Source organism: Scatophagus argus, chromosome 21 (genome assembly GCF_020382885.2).
Source record: "Scatophagus argus isolate fScaArg1 chromosome 21, fScaArg1.pri, whole genome shotgun sequence".
Lineage (NCBI taxonomy): Eukaryota > Metazoa > Chordata > Actinopteri > Scatophagidae > Scatophagus > Scatophagus argus.
The window spans coordinates 18587522-18602785 of NC_058513.1; the positions used below are offsets into that span (position 1 = coordinate 18587522).

The following is a 15264-nucleotide window of genomic DNA, read 5'->3' on the forward strand; positions in this document are numbered from 1 at the left end:
AACAAGCAAACAGGACATTTCTGTAACGTCTGACCAAACATTTTGTGTTGCCACAAAAGTAAAAATGAAACTGCTTTAGATGACCTTAACATAAAGATGATTACTTTCACAAGCTAAAAAAAAGAAGCAGCAGAAAAACAGGTTTGGGCTTTGAAGATTAAAAGTCTATTTAACAGAAAAAAAAATCAAAGGATTTTTCCCTAATCTTGGGATGGAAAGGTCTCATGGAAAAAAATAAACAGAAACAGCCAAAAAGGTCCAGCTGAATAAATTTATTTCACACGTCGCAGAGTAGAAATTCACCATACATTTGAGGTCATCAGTCTTACACTTTTTGGTGCCCCCAAAGCATGCATGTCTTTAGATTCTCTGTACAAATATTTAGATGCTTTTGTTCCGTTTGCAACAAAACCCTCCAAAATAAAAGCACGTCAGACGATGTAGGAGTTGCTCGGCCACCGGTGGCCGATGTGCTTTCTCTGCAGCAAAGGCAGTCATACCTTAGGCTTATTTTAGTGGAGAAAGAAGAAACACTGGCAGCTTCCAGTCGTTTGCACTCGACTTTTGTCTCTAAATTCACCAAAACAGAGATGGGAAAAAAGGGTGTTGGCAAAGCTGAGGGGGAAGACGAGTGTTAGCTAACAGACAAAAAGAGACAGCACACATATGCAGCAAGGGAAACGTGTACACAACGCAGAACAACAAAAAAAGGCATCTTGATTCAAGTATAATTACGTCTTGAAACATTTTTCTTCAAAGAAGTTGAAAGCACAGCACAGAACACAGCAGATGAGGAAAGTACGGAAGCCCAGAGAGGCAAGTGGGAGAGAAAAATCTGGTGATCCATTTTCAGCATTTCTGAGTTTTTGAATGAAAACAGGTGAACGAAAAGGTTCAGGCTGCCTTCACTCTAAACACAAGACGTGACGTTAATGTCACATGCGCAGTGCAGACTTACGCAAACATGAATGCTTTCAGTCCTGTTAAGAACACAGTGACGCGCTTCAGCCTCCTGTGGCCAAAGTGAGTATTACAAACACAGACGCTTAAAAAATGATCTCTGGAAAACTTTTTTTTCTCATCTGCCAATGTTTTTTCTTTTTCACCTGAAATAAATAAATGAGTTAGAAAACATAACAAATGGATCCACAGACTTCCTCTGCCATTTGCCTCTCAGGGCTTCCGTAGAAAAAGTGATTCTCTGTGCTAGAAAATCTAAAAAATTGTTTGAGAGAATCTACCCTGCTTTTTTTCACTAAATTTGAAGAAAGAACTATTTTAAGACTCTTTAAACGCTTGAACACACTAAATGTTTGGTGAAGAAAGACATTTTGCAGAGTAGGAAGCATGGGGCAGCTGCACAGTTCCTGTTTTCGTTGGCAAAGACGGTAATCTGGGGAGATCTTTGCAAAACCCTCACAAGATTCAGACGCCAACAAATTGAGAAAAGACCAATTCCCAGTGGGCAAGTTAGTGGACATCAGATGTGGACAGACGGACAGTGGTTAGTAACTGACATACAGACAAGCAGACCAGCATCTTTATTTAGCACAGAGAGAATCAGACAAATAGTTCTTATTTTAATCATCAAAACATGACGCTTTTAACTCGCCGAGGTTTTTAATCAAGCCTTTAAATGCAAAGACAACAGTACAGGAAGGCTGAATGAGGTTTCAACATCAAAGCGACTCTTCTCTCCTTCATGGCCACAGAGAGGCTGTGCCATAAATCTGGACCCTGCATGCCAGAGTGTGAACACCAAACCAAAGACCCCGTTTCGTTAGCACGGCTCATTTCACTCTCTGGATCCTGAAGTTCATCAGCATATCTGTTGTAACTTCAAGTCTTAAAGTAGCCTTAAAAATAAGTTATTCACATTAGTCACTTACATCACAGTAAGAGGCACTATAATATGTCGAAAACCATTTGAAGAGGCTGCAAATGAAAAGCGCTGACTGTAGCTCACGTGCCCCGAGCCAACCAGCAGAACCAGTTGACTTTTCTTTCATGCATGAACCATCGTTAAGTCATCGTTTAGTCTACAGCTGCGACTACTGATACGTTTTATTAGCGAATAATCACGACAAATCGACTACGAGTTCCAGCACTAAAGCCAACCGAGAGCCTTGCATGTCATTCAGAGATGAGGGACAGTTGACCCCATTCAGCCTTGGCATGATATTCACACACCACAACAGATAGTCAAAAGAGCCCGAGCACCTGGCTTGGTGTGTCTGAGCACAGTGTACCTCCACACAGATGATGGAGAACAAGTTCAAAGGCTGATACTGAAAACGTTACAGCAAGTTTTTCTTCCTTTACAGAAATATAGACTATTAGGTTCATAAGGTGCGTATTTTTATGGATGAACCGATCATAGATACTGCATGACAAAGCACTTCTGTATGGCACATTTATGTACAGTACACATTGCTGTCACACTGTCTGACATTACCTGTTCACTACCTGTGATACATGGCCTCTCATCTCAGAGGAATACAAAACCTCACAGCATGAAAAGGTTAAATTATTGTTGAATACTGAAAGACCCAGTAAAAGTATTGATTGTAATGTCTTTATACATTATGAAAATCCTCTTTGGGATCAACATCAGTAATTTCACACCCTGATTTACATGTCCTTTACACTGTCTTTGTGATGGAGAGCGCTGACATTTGTGAAGAATCAGGTTCCTTTGGCAGGGAGATTATAATCCCCAGCAGTATATATGTGTGTATATATGCATATAAAAGAAATGTACATGCATGAAAGACAAGCAAAAGATACATTTTCCTCAGAGAAAATGTCCATCACATTGATTTTTGAATATTCGGATGGCGCGGAGTCCGTTTTGTTCCGGTTCGGCTCTGCAACAAGGCGTCACCGGCGGCCCGGTGTGGCTACCGGCCAGTTCAGACAGCACAGGAAGGATTAAAGAGGGAGATCAGAGGGGGGAACAGATTCAGACCCGGGCCTCGGGAACCGGGCCTCGTCCACTGCACTGATCGGCTCAGGGAGAGTTTATTGCCGTAAGCGGGAGGTAGGGAGGGGGGTAAGGATGAGGGGGCAGCGAGGTGCCTGTCCTATCGCATCGTCTGGCTGAGTCTGTTTGTCTGTCTGTCCTCACACTGTCGAAATCAATTTGCCCTCTGTGGAACTGTGGACAAAGAGAGGGAGAGGCTTCCAGGTGGGCTGGCTCAGGAGAAACAGCAGCAAACACAACCAGGACACATGGAGAGGCAGAAGGCCCGTCTACATGAGAAATAAACCCGACTCGACCTGACCCTCAGCTTCCTAAAGTACGATGACAGTGTGAATGAGAGGGGTGGAGGCAGCTTGTCAGGGATTGGGTGGGTGGGTGGGTGGGTGCAGGTAGCAGGTGGAAGCTGGAGCTGCATGGGGAGGCGCTGGGAGGCCAAAGCGTGATTGCGTTGATGTTAATGAACAAAAAGTTAAATCAACTTAAACTTAACGCAGAACGCACCAAATTAACCAGTAACATGCCTTAAAATGTCATCTATTTTGACTGGTCCTGTGGGGCTCGTAACCGACCTCACACAAACCCAGTCTTCAACCTACATGCAGTATAAACTCTGCATAAAAACTGATGTTATCCTGTCAAACCAGTGAAAACAGAACAAAAAGCAAACACAAAACAACACAAAACAAAAATGCAGGGTGTCCTCTTGGTTGTGTGTTTGTGGGTTTGGACTTTCAGCCTTGTGCCACCCAATCCCTCGACTCTCCGTCTTCAAAGCCCAGCAAAAATGACACAATCCCTCACTGGCTTCCCACCCACAAATGCTTTCAACTGACCAAAGTGAAAGTACATCAAACAGTTTTTCTACACATTTCATTTCCACCTCAACTTGAACTGACTTTAACATGACTTTTGTTCCAGTACAAATTAAAATTAAGTGGTTCTTACCTTGTGGCGAAGCGCGGCTCGTATTCTTCAACTCCTTGCTGTGAAGACAAAAAAATGAGACGGATGAGAGATTTACTCAGTTTATCCAGAACCAACATAACAGCGAAAAGCTGCCGTGAGCACAGCAGCCAGCAGATGGCAGAAAAGATCTGCAGCAGAGGAGATTCTGCAGCGTCTCGTCAATGACCCTACAAGGCGTTTCCTACCGCCGCCTTAACTGGACATGGAAACTGACAAACTGTATGACTACACACCATCAAATTTTGCCTTTCAAGCTTTCAGCCCTTTGCTAAGCGAAAGTCATCAAGCCTGTGCTTTGCATACTGCGTGACTGGAGCATTTCAGACTCTTTCAACAAAGCCCAGTTCCCATTAAATGTCAGCAGAAATGTTTCCATCCCTAAATGCGCTGAGGAAAGAACAGTTTAAGTTGTTAGATGACGGCTGAGGAAATCAGGCATCGCCCACATGTAATGTTCCAGGTGAGACGTAGGAGGGGAGCTGGGCTTATAGAGAAGGGTTCAGTGTTGCATAAGTCTTCTTCTTGACGACTTTGCCTTTTGAAAAATGAACCCCCTCCCTCCGCTTTCTTTCAGTCAGCTGGTCAAACACTCGCCATATTATCAGCCTGTCAGGAGAGCTTGTCAGACACCTCAGAGACAGAGGCAGCCTTCTCCGGCCTGAACTGTGCCTCAGCTCGCGCCGACCTCCCGTAAACAGGAGCGTGTGAAGCGAAGGAGAACCGATTCCTGCGTTTATATAAGCTAATGTGGCGGAGCGTTCTCTGCCAGCTTAGGCTCAAGAGACCTCTGAGTGCTTGTAAAGGCAGAGACAGTCTGTCAAAGCAGAACTGTTCCAGTGCTGTGTCTCAGGTGGACCTCCACACTCTCTGAGACAGACAGGTGCAGATCTCTGCCAGCCTTTCTGCTACATGTGTCATGTATGAACTCATGTGTGTGCTGAGGCCTGTGTGTGTTAGTGCGCCCCACCTGTGGGAAGCCTGGCACCGCCACGCTGTAGGGGCGCTGCTGTCTGCCATGCAGAGCAGCAGCACTCTGCGCCGCCATACGGGACTGGACGCCGTAGTCCGGGACGGACAGAGCCACGTCTTCTCTCTCAAGGAGGTTACCTGTGCTGCTGCTCTTCCCATGGAGGCTGGAAACACACAGGAGCAGAGAAAATGATGAAGAGGCGAACATGTTTATTGAAAGCTTTTACACCCCACAAGCACTCAATCAGTGTGTTTCTGATGTATGTGATGTAGGGAGGTTCAGGGAGAGTCTGTAACCACAGCTGTACAACAAACCCCAAAACAATTACAGCTCACGAATAGTGAAAAGGCAACCCGATGAACTGATAAACAAAAGACAAACGTATTTACACCATATGATCATATGTGTATTATTAACCAGTTTTAAATATCACCATTACAGATTGTTGAAAAAACCCCAAAACATACTTGTGAACTCGAAGTTGCTTCATGGAGTTGCCATCAGCGTCAGATATGACCCTGGTGTAGGAGAAAGGAAACCAGCCACGCCTGGAGGACACGAGGGGACACCACATATTAGCATTGGTTTTTTTGGGCTTTGTTGAAAACGTAACTATTTTGGATGAAATCTGTCAAAAAAAGTCCATTCAGATTTATTTTGTGTCCACAGTTTTGGTGCTTCATACATCAACAGTGGTGCTATGTGAACCAAAAGCAAATCACAGGTTTCTCTGCCAGTGGTCCCACTTTCCACAACAACACCACACAATCTCGGGCGACAAAGGAAGCTGCACTCACATCCTCGTCTTCTCGTTCTCTCCGTAGTGCCACCCATCTCGAGCCTCGGGGACCAGCAGGGTGATCACGTCGTTCTCAGAGAAGCTCAGCAGGGTGCTGTTGTCACCGGCTGCGTGGGAGAAGATGGCCTGGACTCGGGTTCTTCCATTTCTCTCCAGCCCCGCTGCCATGGAGCTGGACCGGGGCAGCGTACGGGTCTCCGCTGGCGGAGATGGGAGGAGGAGGAGGAGAACGAAAAGCTTTCAGCACCTCGGTTCACTTCTGTTTCTGCTACAAACCACTTAGCCACACTCAGGACGTGTGCTACTCCATTAAAACAGTGGACAGTCATGTACTTGTTGCACAACAGCTCACTTGTAAAATTTTAAATGACTCAGTTTTTTTTTAAAACCTGTCCTACATCTATTTTTACTCATAATCTCCCTCATTTTAATGTCACCTCTCCTTCTATTCCCACTTGTTTCGGCCTGTTTCCTGTTAAAACCTCACAGGCTGTGTGACGTCCAGGCAGTTGGATTCCATTAGCCTTTAGGTTGGTTTTATCTTTGAGAGACAATAATACTTATCAAGGAACATAATACCTCTAAAACTAGCCGGCAAAAGCACAGCTCTCGTGAAGCTGTTACAGACATGGAACATACTGAGACTGAGGCGTGAGGTTATCGTGCTGGAAACCAAAACTATTAGCTAAAAGAGACTAAAAAACATCTGTGGAGACGCACAGCTGGACGATACTTCTAGCACTTTCATATTACACACCATCACCAAAATAATAACTTGTGGACCAAAACATTTCTTTTGTTAAATATTCGTGGGTCGTATGTTTCACTTATCATTCCACACCACCAGTGTGCGCAGTGCTTACTCAGTGTGGTCTTGCTCTTGGCCGGGGCGACCTTGCGCACAGGCAGGGTGTTGGAGTAGACCTCCCCTGCGTGCCGCTGGGTCTGCGGTGAGGCCTTGCCCTGGGCCACCTTGCCCTCCATCCACTGCTGGTAGTCCTCTCCTCCGTGAGCGCCGGCCGTGCCGTTCATGACCGTCATCCCTCCTTCCACCCCTCCCATCAGCCTCTGTGAACATGATGAAATTTGCATACAAACATTTAAAACACAAACTCTCTCTCTCTCTTTACATCATCCACAGATGTTATATAACATCCACTAACCCATTAATAGTAATGAACAAGGTGGAGAGTGGATCTGGGTCAGGAAACGCTGATTAGCGAGGAGACTATGGAATATGCTGGTTTAAAGATAAACATATGGAATAACTAGTGGGAGACTGCAGAGAGTTTCAAAGTGCATTTCATCTGGGAACATAAAACACCACTGAATTTGTACCACGGATTTTAATTAGAAGCTCGGGCAAAACTGAGGCAGGCTTTCATGTAAATCATGAAGGGTTTTCTTCCCCCTTCGGTAATCAGGCCTGCAGGAGGGAGAGGAGGGGGGCAGGGTGTAGAAGAGCCTGAGGACGTGAGGGATTTAAGCCTCTTCTGTGCTGCAACAACATAATTACCTTCACTAACGATTTCATTTGCATTCACCAGAGTTTTCTGAGGATGCGTTAAGGGCTCCCATGATGCAGCAGCCACACCCCGGGGGCCAACACCCCTCAGCGTGGCTGCCTCATCTCAGGCCCTCATTAAGGCTCTCATTAGACAGCACCTACCTGTGTTTGTGTGTGTGCATTCACGTCTACCTTTGTGAAGGCCAATTTTGAGTTCTAGAACATTCAAATGAAGCAAAGTGAGTAAATTTACTAAAGGAGGACATTTTGGCTTCACTTGGTCCCACTTTTTTCCAAGTGCTGTTTGGGAGTTAGGACATTCAAGAAAAAAGATTTGTGAAGAATGATATTTTACTGCAATGTATGATGCAAAAACAACACAAACCAGCGTGGCAACTGAATTCACCACAACCACCAGGGTACAGACCTGCTGTCCCATGGCCCCACTGGCCCTCAGGGCTGCCAGTTCTGGAGGCAATGGCAGGGGTTTAGCTCCAGGGATGGGCTCAGACATGGGCATGCCTGGATGGTGAGCGCCGGGAGCCATGACGCCCGCCGCGCCGCTCATCTGCTGGGCGAGGAACATGGCGCGATCTGGCAGTTTGTTGGGCTCGGCACACGCCTGCTGCCACATCGGGATCTTCTGGGTTAAAAGCTCCTTCCCCTGAGAGACACAAAGGAGGAGGAGAAGAGTTGAGGCAGGAAAAAGTGGGGGACATGAATTTCTCTCTTTATGAATGCACTCATTTGGGAAGCTCTCAGCTAGCAGAGTAACATTTCCTCCATACATTATACAGCGGGGCAGTTACATAAAAACGCTTCTCATTTGCATCCGTCGTCACTGAATAAATGAGGGAGTCCTGATTTCATAAATACTGGAAAGATGCTGGAGGAGAATCTGCTGCTCAAACAGTTTTAACCGCACCAGGCTGGCGTGGAGGATAAACACAGTGCGGTTCCAAGGTTGTCTGTCCCTGCTGAGTGTGTGTGGGCATCAGGGTGTGGGTGGGACCATCAAATTAATTAACACATACACAAATGCAAAAGGACAGCAAAAACAAATCCACGCTAACAGGGTGAGCATCGTGTTACCGGGGATTCAGCTCACTAAGTTCTAGCAAATGATTTCTCCGTCACAGAGAAACTCGCGCTTTTTGTCGGCCGTTAACGTTCGCCTTGGGACGAATGGGACTTCAGTCATGTATTTCTATGTATGTGCACCAGCGTCTTTGTGGCTGTCTCTTGCTGCTGGTAGAAGTGGTGAGTCATTACGACCTCAGTTAGCCCTTTCAAACAGCTAAGAGGGAGCGTAGGTGGACCAGCGCCTTCAGCGGCGTGCTGAGAAAATCGACTAGCGGCTCGTTTTCCGCTCAGCAACAGCAGCACGAGAGAAAAAAACGAATTTGTCAGGATTTGCCAATTTCTGCGTCAAAAGCAAAACCAGCCAAAACTAATTAAAATTAATTGCACAGTAAAAACTGACATGAAAAAATTTGGCAAAAGTTGAAAACAAAGTTGAAAACTTACTTCCTGTCTGTATTGTTTTGCCTCAATTTCCAGCGCAGGTTTCAAAAGTCTATTATTGATTTATGAATTCATGAATGTATTTTTAAAGGTTTGTACTTATTGTTTTGTTTTATTGTTCTACTTAGAAATCTCTTTTTCAACAGTTTAGTGTCAGATGAGTACTTCATTTTTAGATCCTTTATGCAATTCCTCTTTGTTGCCCATTAAACTGTCGAATAATGAAGCCTTTTAGTCTAATGTAGCTGATTTACTTATAGATTAATAAAAATAATTTCATTGTGCAATCAGTTATTAATTAATTAAAAGTAAGATGACACTTGTGGTCTTCCATAACCAACACCGAGCAGCACTGGAGTAAAGATGGAGCTGAAGCACATTTGTCCCACTTTTCACTGACTGTTTCTGGTTAATTCATTAATCTATAAAACATACCAGAAAAACTACTGAACCCTTCTCCTGCCCAACGTATTCCAAATGCTTGTTTGATTCCACCAACAGCGTAAACCCTGACGACGTTCACTTCAAATTCTCTCACTTGTGCATTTTTGTTAATAATGAAGAGACGGGTTCGTATCTGCTAACAGACTCAACTGTATTTGGTAACGGAGCAGAAGGCGAACTAAATGTGCTGTTTGTGCTTCCTCCCTCCGTCTATCAATCACTCATTCAGACACTTTGACGCCCACACACACAGCCAGCCGGAACCGAGTGTTCTCGCAGAAGTAGGTCATCCTCTCTCTCTCCCACTGCCTCCCCTCCCCACCTCAGCACTCACCCTCCACCTCTCCGTCTCTCTCACGCCACTTCACATTCCTCCGGTGGGAAGAAGGGATGAGAGGCGGGTGGGACGAGCTTTCCTTATTCATTTCTTGGATAACATTACAGTCCTGATGGGCATGTGAAAAGCTACGACACGGCGGCAGAAAACTTTTCCTTTCTGTTGGCAATTGACTCAGAAAACTTTGCATGAACACACTGACAGGTCACACACCTCTGTATCCGACTCTCTGCTTTCACGACAACACGCTTTCCCAGGGACCAGTTAAAGTTCAATGAATCTAATCACCTTTAAAGGTACCCTAAGGAGCTGTTTGTTTCTTTACGTTTCTTTAAGAGGTCCTGCTTTGTACACGTTCCTGCTGCTGATTTCATGCTAATCCACTGACAGTCGGAGGCTGTAACACAGCAAGTGAGCAAACACAGACGTAACCAGTGTGGGATTTACAACATTTGCAGAAATCGGCTTGGGTAAATGTTTTATGAGGAAGCAAACGAAGGCTTCAGAGATACTTAGATAAACATTGCTTTATCAATAAAAGATATTTTACGGAGCCGCGACTGTTTCTGGTTCTTCGTTTCTAAGTAAAACAAGTGGTTGTTCTGCTAAAGCTGCGTCACATCTGTATCACCCTGCAGACATCTCATCAGCAGGCTGTGCTGTGCAGGGCTGCTGATGCCATGCTGCCCTAATGGAGCAGTGCTGTTCCTTCTCACCTTGCCGTGGTAGGAGCTGCTGTTCCTGGCTACGGCACACTGACGGTCCACCAGGAAGCAGTACCTCCTCCTCTCCTCGGACAGGGCGTTCTTGTAGCCCTCGGCGATGTAGCTGTCCAGCTCGCCCTGCTTGTTGCTGATGGCCTCTACATACTGGAGGAGAGGGAGAAAAAACATGGCAGACTGTCTTTATTAGGACATTAACTCACTGTTCTGCTAAAGTTAGTAAAGTTACAAAGTTTGACATTAGGATTCCACAAACTGGAGTTTAAGGGCAACTTCTACCCTGAGCAGTAATGAACAACATTTAATCTTTATTTAAGAGATTAGAATCTCTTTGACAAGTGAGAACGTCAGACAAGACAGGGTCACACAGCAAGATTAGTGCAACAAAAACATTACAAATCCATTTTCCCGTGTTTAAATTCATTTAAAGAGAGAAAGGTCACAAGTTCGAGCTGGGCCTGCAGATTGTTTCGGGCCCTCACAGAAGGAGAAAAGGCTTGGCGTGACTGCACTTTAAACCGAAGCCATTTGTGCGTCCTAAGATGATGGAAAAGGTAAAGTCATGAAGTCATGAAGTCATTCTGAGAGCCCAGTCCCAGGTATTGCAGTTATCAATGCACTGAATAGACACAGCATCAAGAGGATTGATGGAGAGGATTAGAGCTGAACCAAAATTATGTTAATGGAATCTAATTTTAATTTAGCTGAAAGGAATTTATTTGTGGCTCCCAAAGCAAGGGATTCAAAAGGGGACATCACTTTCTGGTCCCTCAGAATGATCTCGAGGCCTGTGAGCACCGTTAAACAAAAGTCCATTATGAAAACTAGGTGATTTAACCAGTGAAGCTCTGAATGACTTGGGCTGGTAATGGGCTGTGCTGAGCCAAATCAGGCATCACACGTCACAATCCTGACATATAAGAACGCAGTCAAATTGTGCTTTCATGAGCCGCTTTGAAATTCAAATTGCTGTGAAAATGTCACATCTCATCAGACGTGGAAACAGCGAACGAGAACAAAAGAGCTGCACAGACTGTCTAATCATACACTGGGATGTTATGTGATAATGGTGCTCTGGATTTCCTGCACATTAGATGAATTAGAGCACCTGCCTGTGCAGCGCAAACGCAACCTCCGTTGTGTCGAATCCACTCACCCTCTGCTCCTTCCAGGACTCGCCGAGTCCACACATGAAAGGGAGATCGAAGTGAACTTGTTTTCCTCTGGTAATTCTTATGCAACTGAAAGCGTCTGAAGGTTCCCGTGGCGTTGAGTTATGTGAAACAGCATTCACTAAGTGCCAGACAGCGTTGGGCTCCAGCGTGAGGTGTTAATGATCATGGCTGGGCTGTTTGCTGAGAGTCTGCAGCCTACGCGCCGACTTGAACCAACACCAGCTCTGCTCAGAGCTCGAGTCTGGATGCAACAAGCAAACTGTCAGTGACAGGAGAAGAGTTTTAAATGTGGGATTTAACTTCCCTAACGCATCACATGTGAAGCTTCCCCTGACGTGCCCTCAGTGCACATTTCTGTCTCAACAACAGACTCATGCAAACAACAGAATTGTTCAGGAAAAGAATTTTGAATGATTGGGCTTCTGGATACTTTGATCGTGTCAGACGAACTGTGCGAGCAAGTGAAGTGCTGTGAGGCGCCGGAAACGTTTCTGTGAGCAAAAAAATCTGACTTTCTATTGATATGACAGCAAGCATTTTGGGTGAACTGTTCCTTTACTGCATCACTGAAATGAATCAGCTGAGGCTTTTCTCTACATGTTTCAGGGAAATGAGACTTCAAGGTTTTTATTATCACTTTTCATCTGTGCTTTCTTCTTTTAGCGTGCAGTTACTGCTGATGCAGTGATGTGCCACTTGGAGGAGCCATAGTGTCACCCCAGGCTTTAAAATCTGTTATCCCTCAGGCTCAAGTGATTGACTTTTGAACGCAACACAATCATTTAGCAAGAAAAGAAGAACTTATCAGAAGTGAACGCGGTTCTTCATGTGGGCGCGCAAGGGCCGAACACCCACAGCGAATGTCACCTGGCGACAAGCCAAAGCGGCGGCAGCACAGGAAGATGAAGGCCACTCATGAATCACACAAACTGCAGGGGCGGAGAGGCTTTCAGGTAGCCTACGAAAACGCACAACAATCGACCACGCTGATCAGACCCACATGCTGCGTTCAGGGCGGCGGCGAGGGAGCCGTCAATCAGCAGACAGCGACTGAAAGGCTGAGAGATGGAGGCAGAAAAACTGCCAGCGCATTTAGATTGTGTGCAGCTGCGATTACAGATTTTAATGAGTCCTGAGGATGACGATAACGGACACTTTAACCTGTAACTGGTTTGTGTGCTTGATTTACCTGCCTGCTGAATTGCTCGTGGTTAACCTTCCCGGAGCGCAAGGTAACGAACACCATGAAGGGATACCAGTAGAAAGCCAAAGCTGTGAAAGCTGTCGGGTTAGTCCTCAAAGTCCTCCTTACCTGGAACAGGTAGATCTCTCAGTGAAGTGCACGTCTAATGTTGCAGCTCACGAATACCGTCAGCCTCAAACTATTTTTAATTAATACTGTAATCTCTCATGTGTTCCTCAGGTTTGACACAAGCAAACCACAAAGTAAACATGTTTTCATGCTGTGGACGTCATCACAGTTCTAGAACCCGACCCTGGAGAACGTCACCACTCTGATATGCATTAAAGTGCGTTTATCCACCACAGCCGAGTTCCTTTTCCATTATTTAAGTGGTTTTAATAAATCAGGCCTGCTGCACGGCGCACACATGTTGTGGTCGCCCTCACACACGTAATCCTAATTAGATTCCAGCTGGCCTTTCGCGCCGCTGCCAATCAGCCGCGTCTCGCCTGAGGCTCCTTCTCTACACAGAACATAAATCGGGCCAAAAGCTGCTCCTGTTTTCTGCTGACGGTGAGCACAATCAGCATGTAAGCCATGAGGCCGAGCGCATGTGCTTGTGGGTCCACAATTTATTGACTCATTTCACATTAAAGATGGCAAACCATCGGTGCAGAAACTGTGGCTGCAGGGCCGGCGAGCAGAACACGTCGAGACTCGGACCTTAACAGACTGATTAGGAATTATATTTAGAATGTGAAACAGCATAACGTGAGCCTCAGCAGAACACCGTGAGGGTCTGCACATGCTCAGTGCAGAGCTCAGAGAATACCAGCGCAGCTCGTCGTCTCAGACCGTCAAAGCTCTTTGTTTCACCGAGATGAAGGAAAACAGAAACTGCCACAGGGCTGAAAGGAATAAGAGACAACTGTGATATCTGGCTTAAAAAATGGATCTGAGGATGGAGCAGATGCTCGTGCTTCTGGCCGAACGCCAGCCGTCACTTCCACATGCAGGAAGCTCCTTGTCGAGGCATCTCAGCTGCAGTCAGACGTCTCCATGCACAGAAAGTTTCAATGAAATTTACATGAGGCAGAGCTCAGGCTGTCAGGGTTCATGTGCAAAGCGATGGCCATGTCAGTCAGTCTGTCCGCCACGTTGGTCTGAATATGAAGCTGAAATATCTCAACAACTACAAGATGACTGAGATATAAAAACAGAGCAGCAAATTCTCATATTTCAGAGCTTGTGCAGCAGGAGGTTTGTTGTTGAGCTCAGGCAGCAGCTCGGCAGTGACTTCCCATCATCCGTAGCTTTAACATAGCATCATCATCTGCCACTACTTTCATCTGTGCTGTTGCATCACTTAATTAAAAGTTGGACAGTGGAGCATGAAGAGAGCAGCCAGCACATTCACAAAGGAAAGCTTTTAGGCTGTACACAAACATGCTGTCTGCCACGAGCATCCAGACGAGTGTGTGTTCAAAAAGGCAAATCTGTCTGTTTATCTGAGCTTCACAGCGCAGGACCCTGGTGTCTCCTGTTCCTGCCAAGACCTGGTTCCCATGAGGGTCCATATGACGCACAGCAAGAGTCTGGCCACCTAAACACACTGTCTCCCTCAGTAACACATATGCTACTGGACACACACACACACACACACACACACACACACTCAGAGGGATAAACCAGACCTGTGGAGGAAGTACTCGGATCCTTTACTGAAGTAAAACTACCAGTATTAAAAACTCCAGTGCAAAAAAAGTTGCAAAAGACTTCAGAAGCTAAAAAGGTCGAAAACCTCTGGTTTCACCTCTGACTTTGGTTGTATTTGATCAGCTTGTTATGTCACCTAACATGTAACATCCTCATCTGCAAAGCGTAAAAAGCTGTCAAATAAACATAAAGTACTTTAACACAGAAATACTCAAGTACAAGTACCTCAAAAATTGTCCTCAAGTGCAGTACTTCACTAAATGTCCTGAACTAGACAGTACTCAGAGTGCGTACCTGTCCCAGGCTGCACAAGCCCCTGAATGCATCATTTAGATTTTTAAAGGTTTAGTTAGTAACTCCACACCACTCAGGTAGTTTACACACATTAACACACAGACAGCAATTTTCACTAAGACTGTCTCTTCTCATGCATTAAAATCATTTGAAAGGCGCTCCGGTCCCAACCGGCTTTCATCTGCAGGAATATTTCACACAATTCTCATTATATCGGAAATCTTCTTTTAAAATATCTAAAAGTCTGGCAAATTAAAACCTTGCTCCTTGACTCACGGCTGAACCTTTTATCAGCTGAAGACTTTGAGATGTATGATAAGAATCTCCCTGCTGGAGGCAAAGCACACACATTCAGACAGTAGTAACACAAACACACACTCTGATCTCTGAACACCACGTTGGTGAGGTGTTCCAATCTGCACACTGAGTTCACCTGAAGGGATGAAACAACAGGCGCAGGAGGAGGAAAAAGGTCCTGCTACCTCAGCTCAGGCTCTTTCACGCCCGCTAAGCCATTAAAGCCCAGAGGAAGTGCAGCACTCTGGGCTCTGTGTTCCTGTGCTGTGGTTCCTCACAGCTCCATGTATTGATTTTTGTAACAACGGGCCCGGCCGCCCCTTTCACGCTCCACCAGCCATCCATCC

The 15264-nt window shown here is 45.6% G+C and overlaps 1 protein-coding gene across 8 annotated transcripts in view; it reads right to left on the reverse strand.

Moving 5' to 3' along the window:
* Nucleotides 1-15264, reverse strand: part of baiap2b (BAR/IMD domain containing adaptor protein 2b) — a 53607-nt gene that overhangs the window by 3176 nt on the left and 35167 nt on the right. For 6 of the 8 annotated variants that reach the window (XM_046376298.1, XM_046376297.1, XM_046376300.1 and 3 more), the window contains 7 exons: nucleotides 10247-10399; nucleotides 7653-7889; nucleotides 6582-6786; nucleotides 5717-5918; nucleotides 5387-5467; nucleotides 4917-5082; nucleotides 3929-3966 (listed from right to left, as the gene is read on the reverse strand). In XM_046376298.1, coding sequence (XP_046232254.1) covers nucleotides 3929-3966; nucleotides 4917-5082; nucleotides 5387-5467; nucleotides 5717-5918; nucleotides 6582-6786; nucleotides 7653-7889; nucleotides 10247-10399 — 1082 coding nt within the window. Of the gene's footprint in view, nucleotides 1-984; nucleotides 3158-3928; nucleotides 3967-4916; nucleotides 5083-5386; nucleotides 5468-5716; nucleotides 5919-6581; nucleotides 6787-7652; nucleotides 7890-10246; nucleotides 10400-15264 lie in introns of those variants that run through there. The other 2 variants (XM_046376302.1, XM_046376305.1) reach the window with 1 other exon arrangement.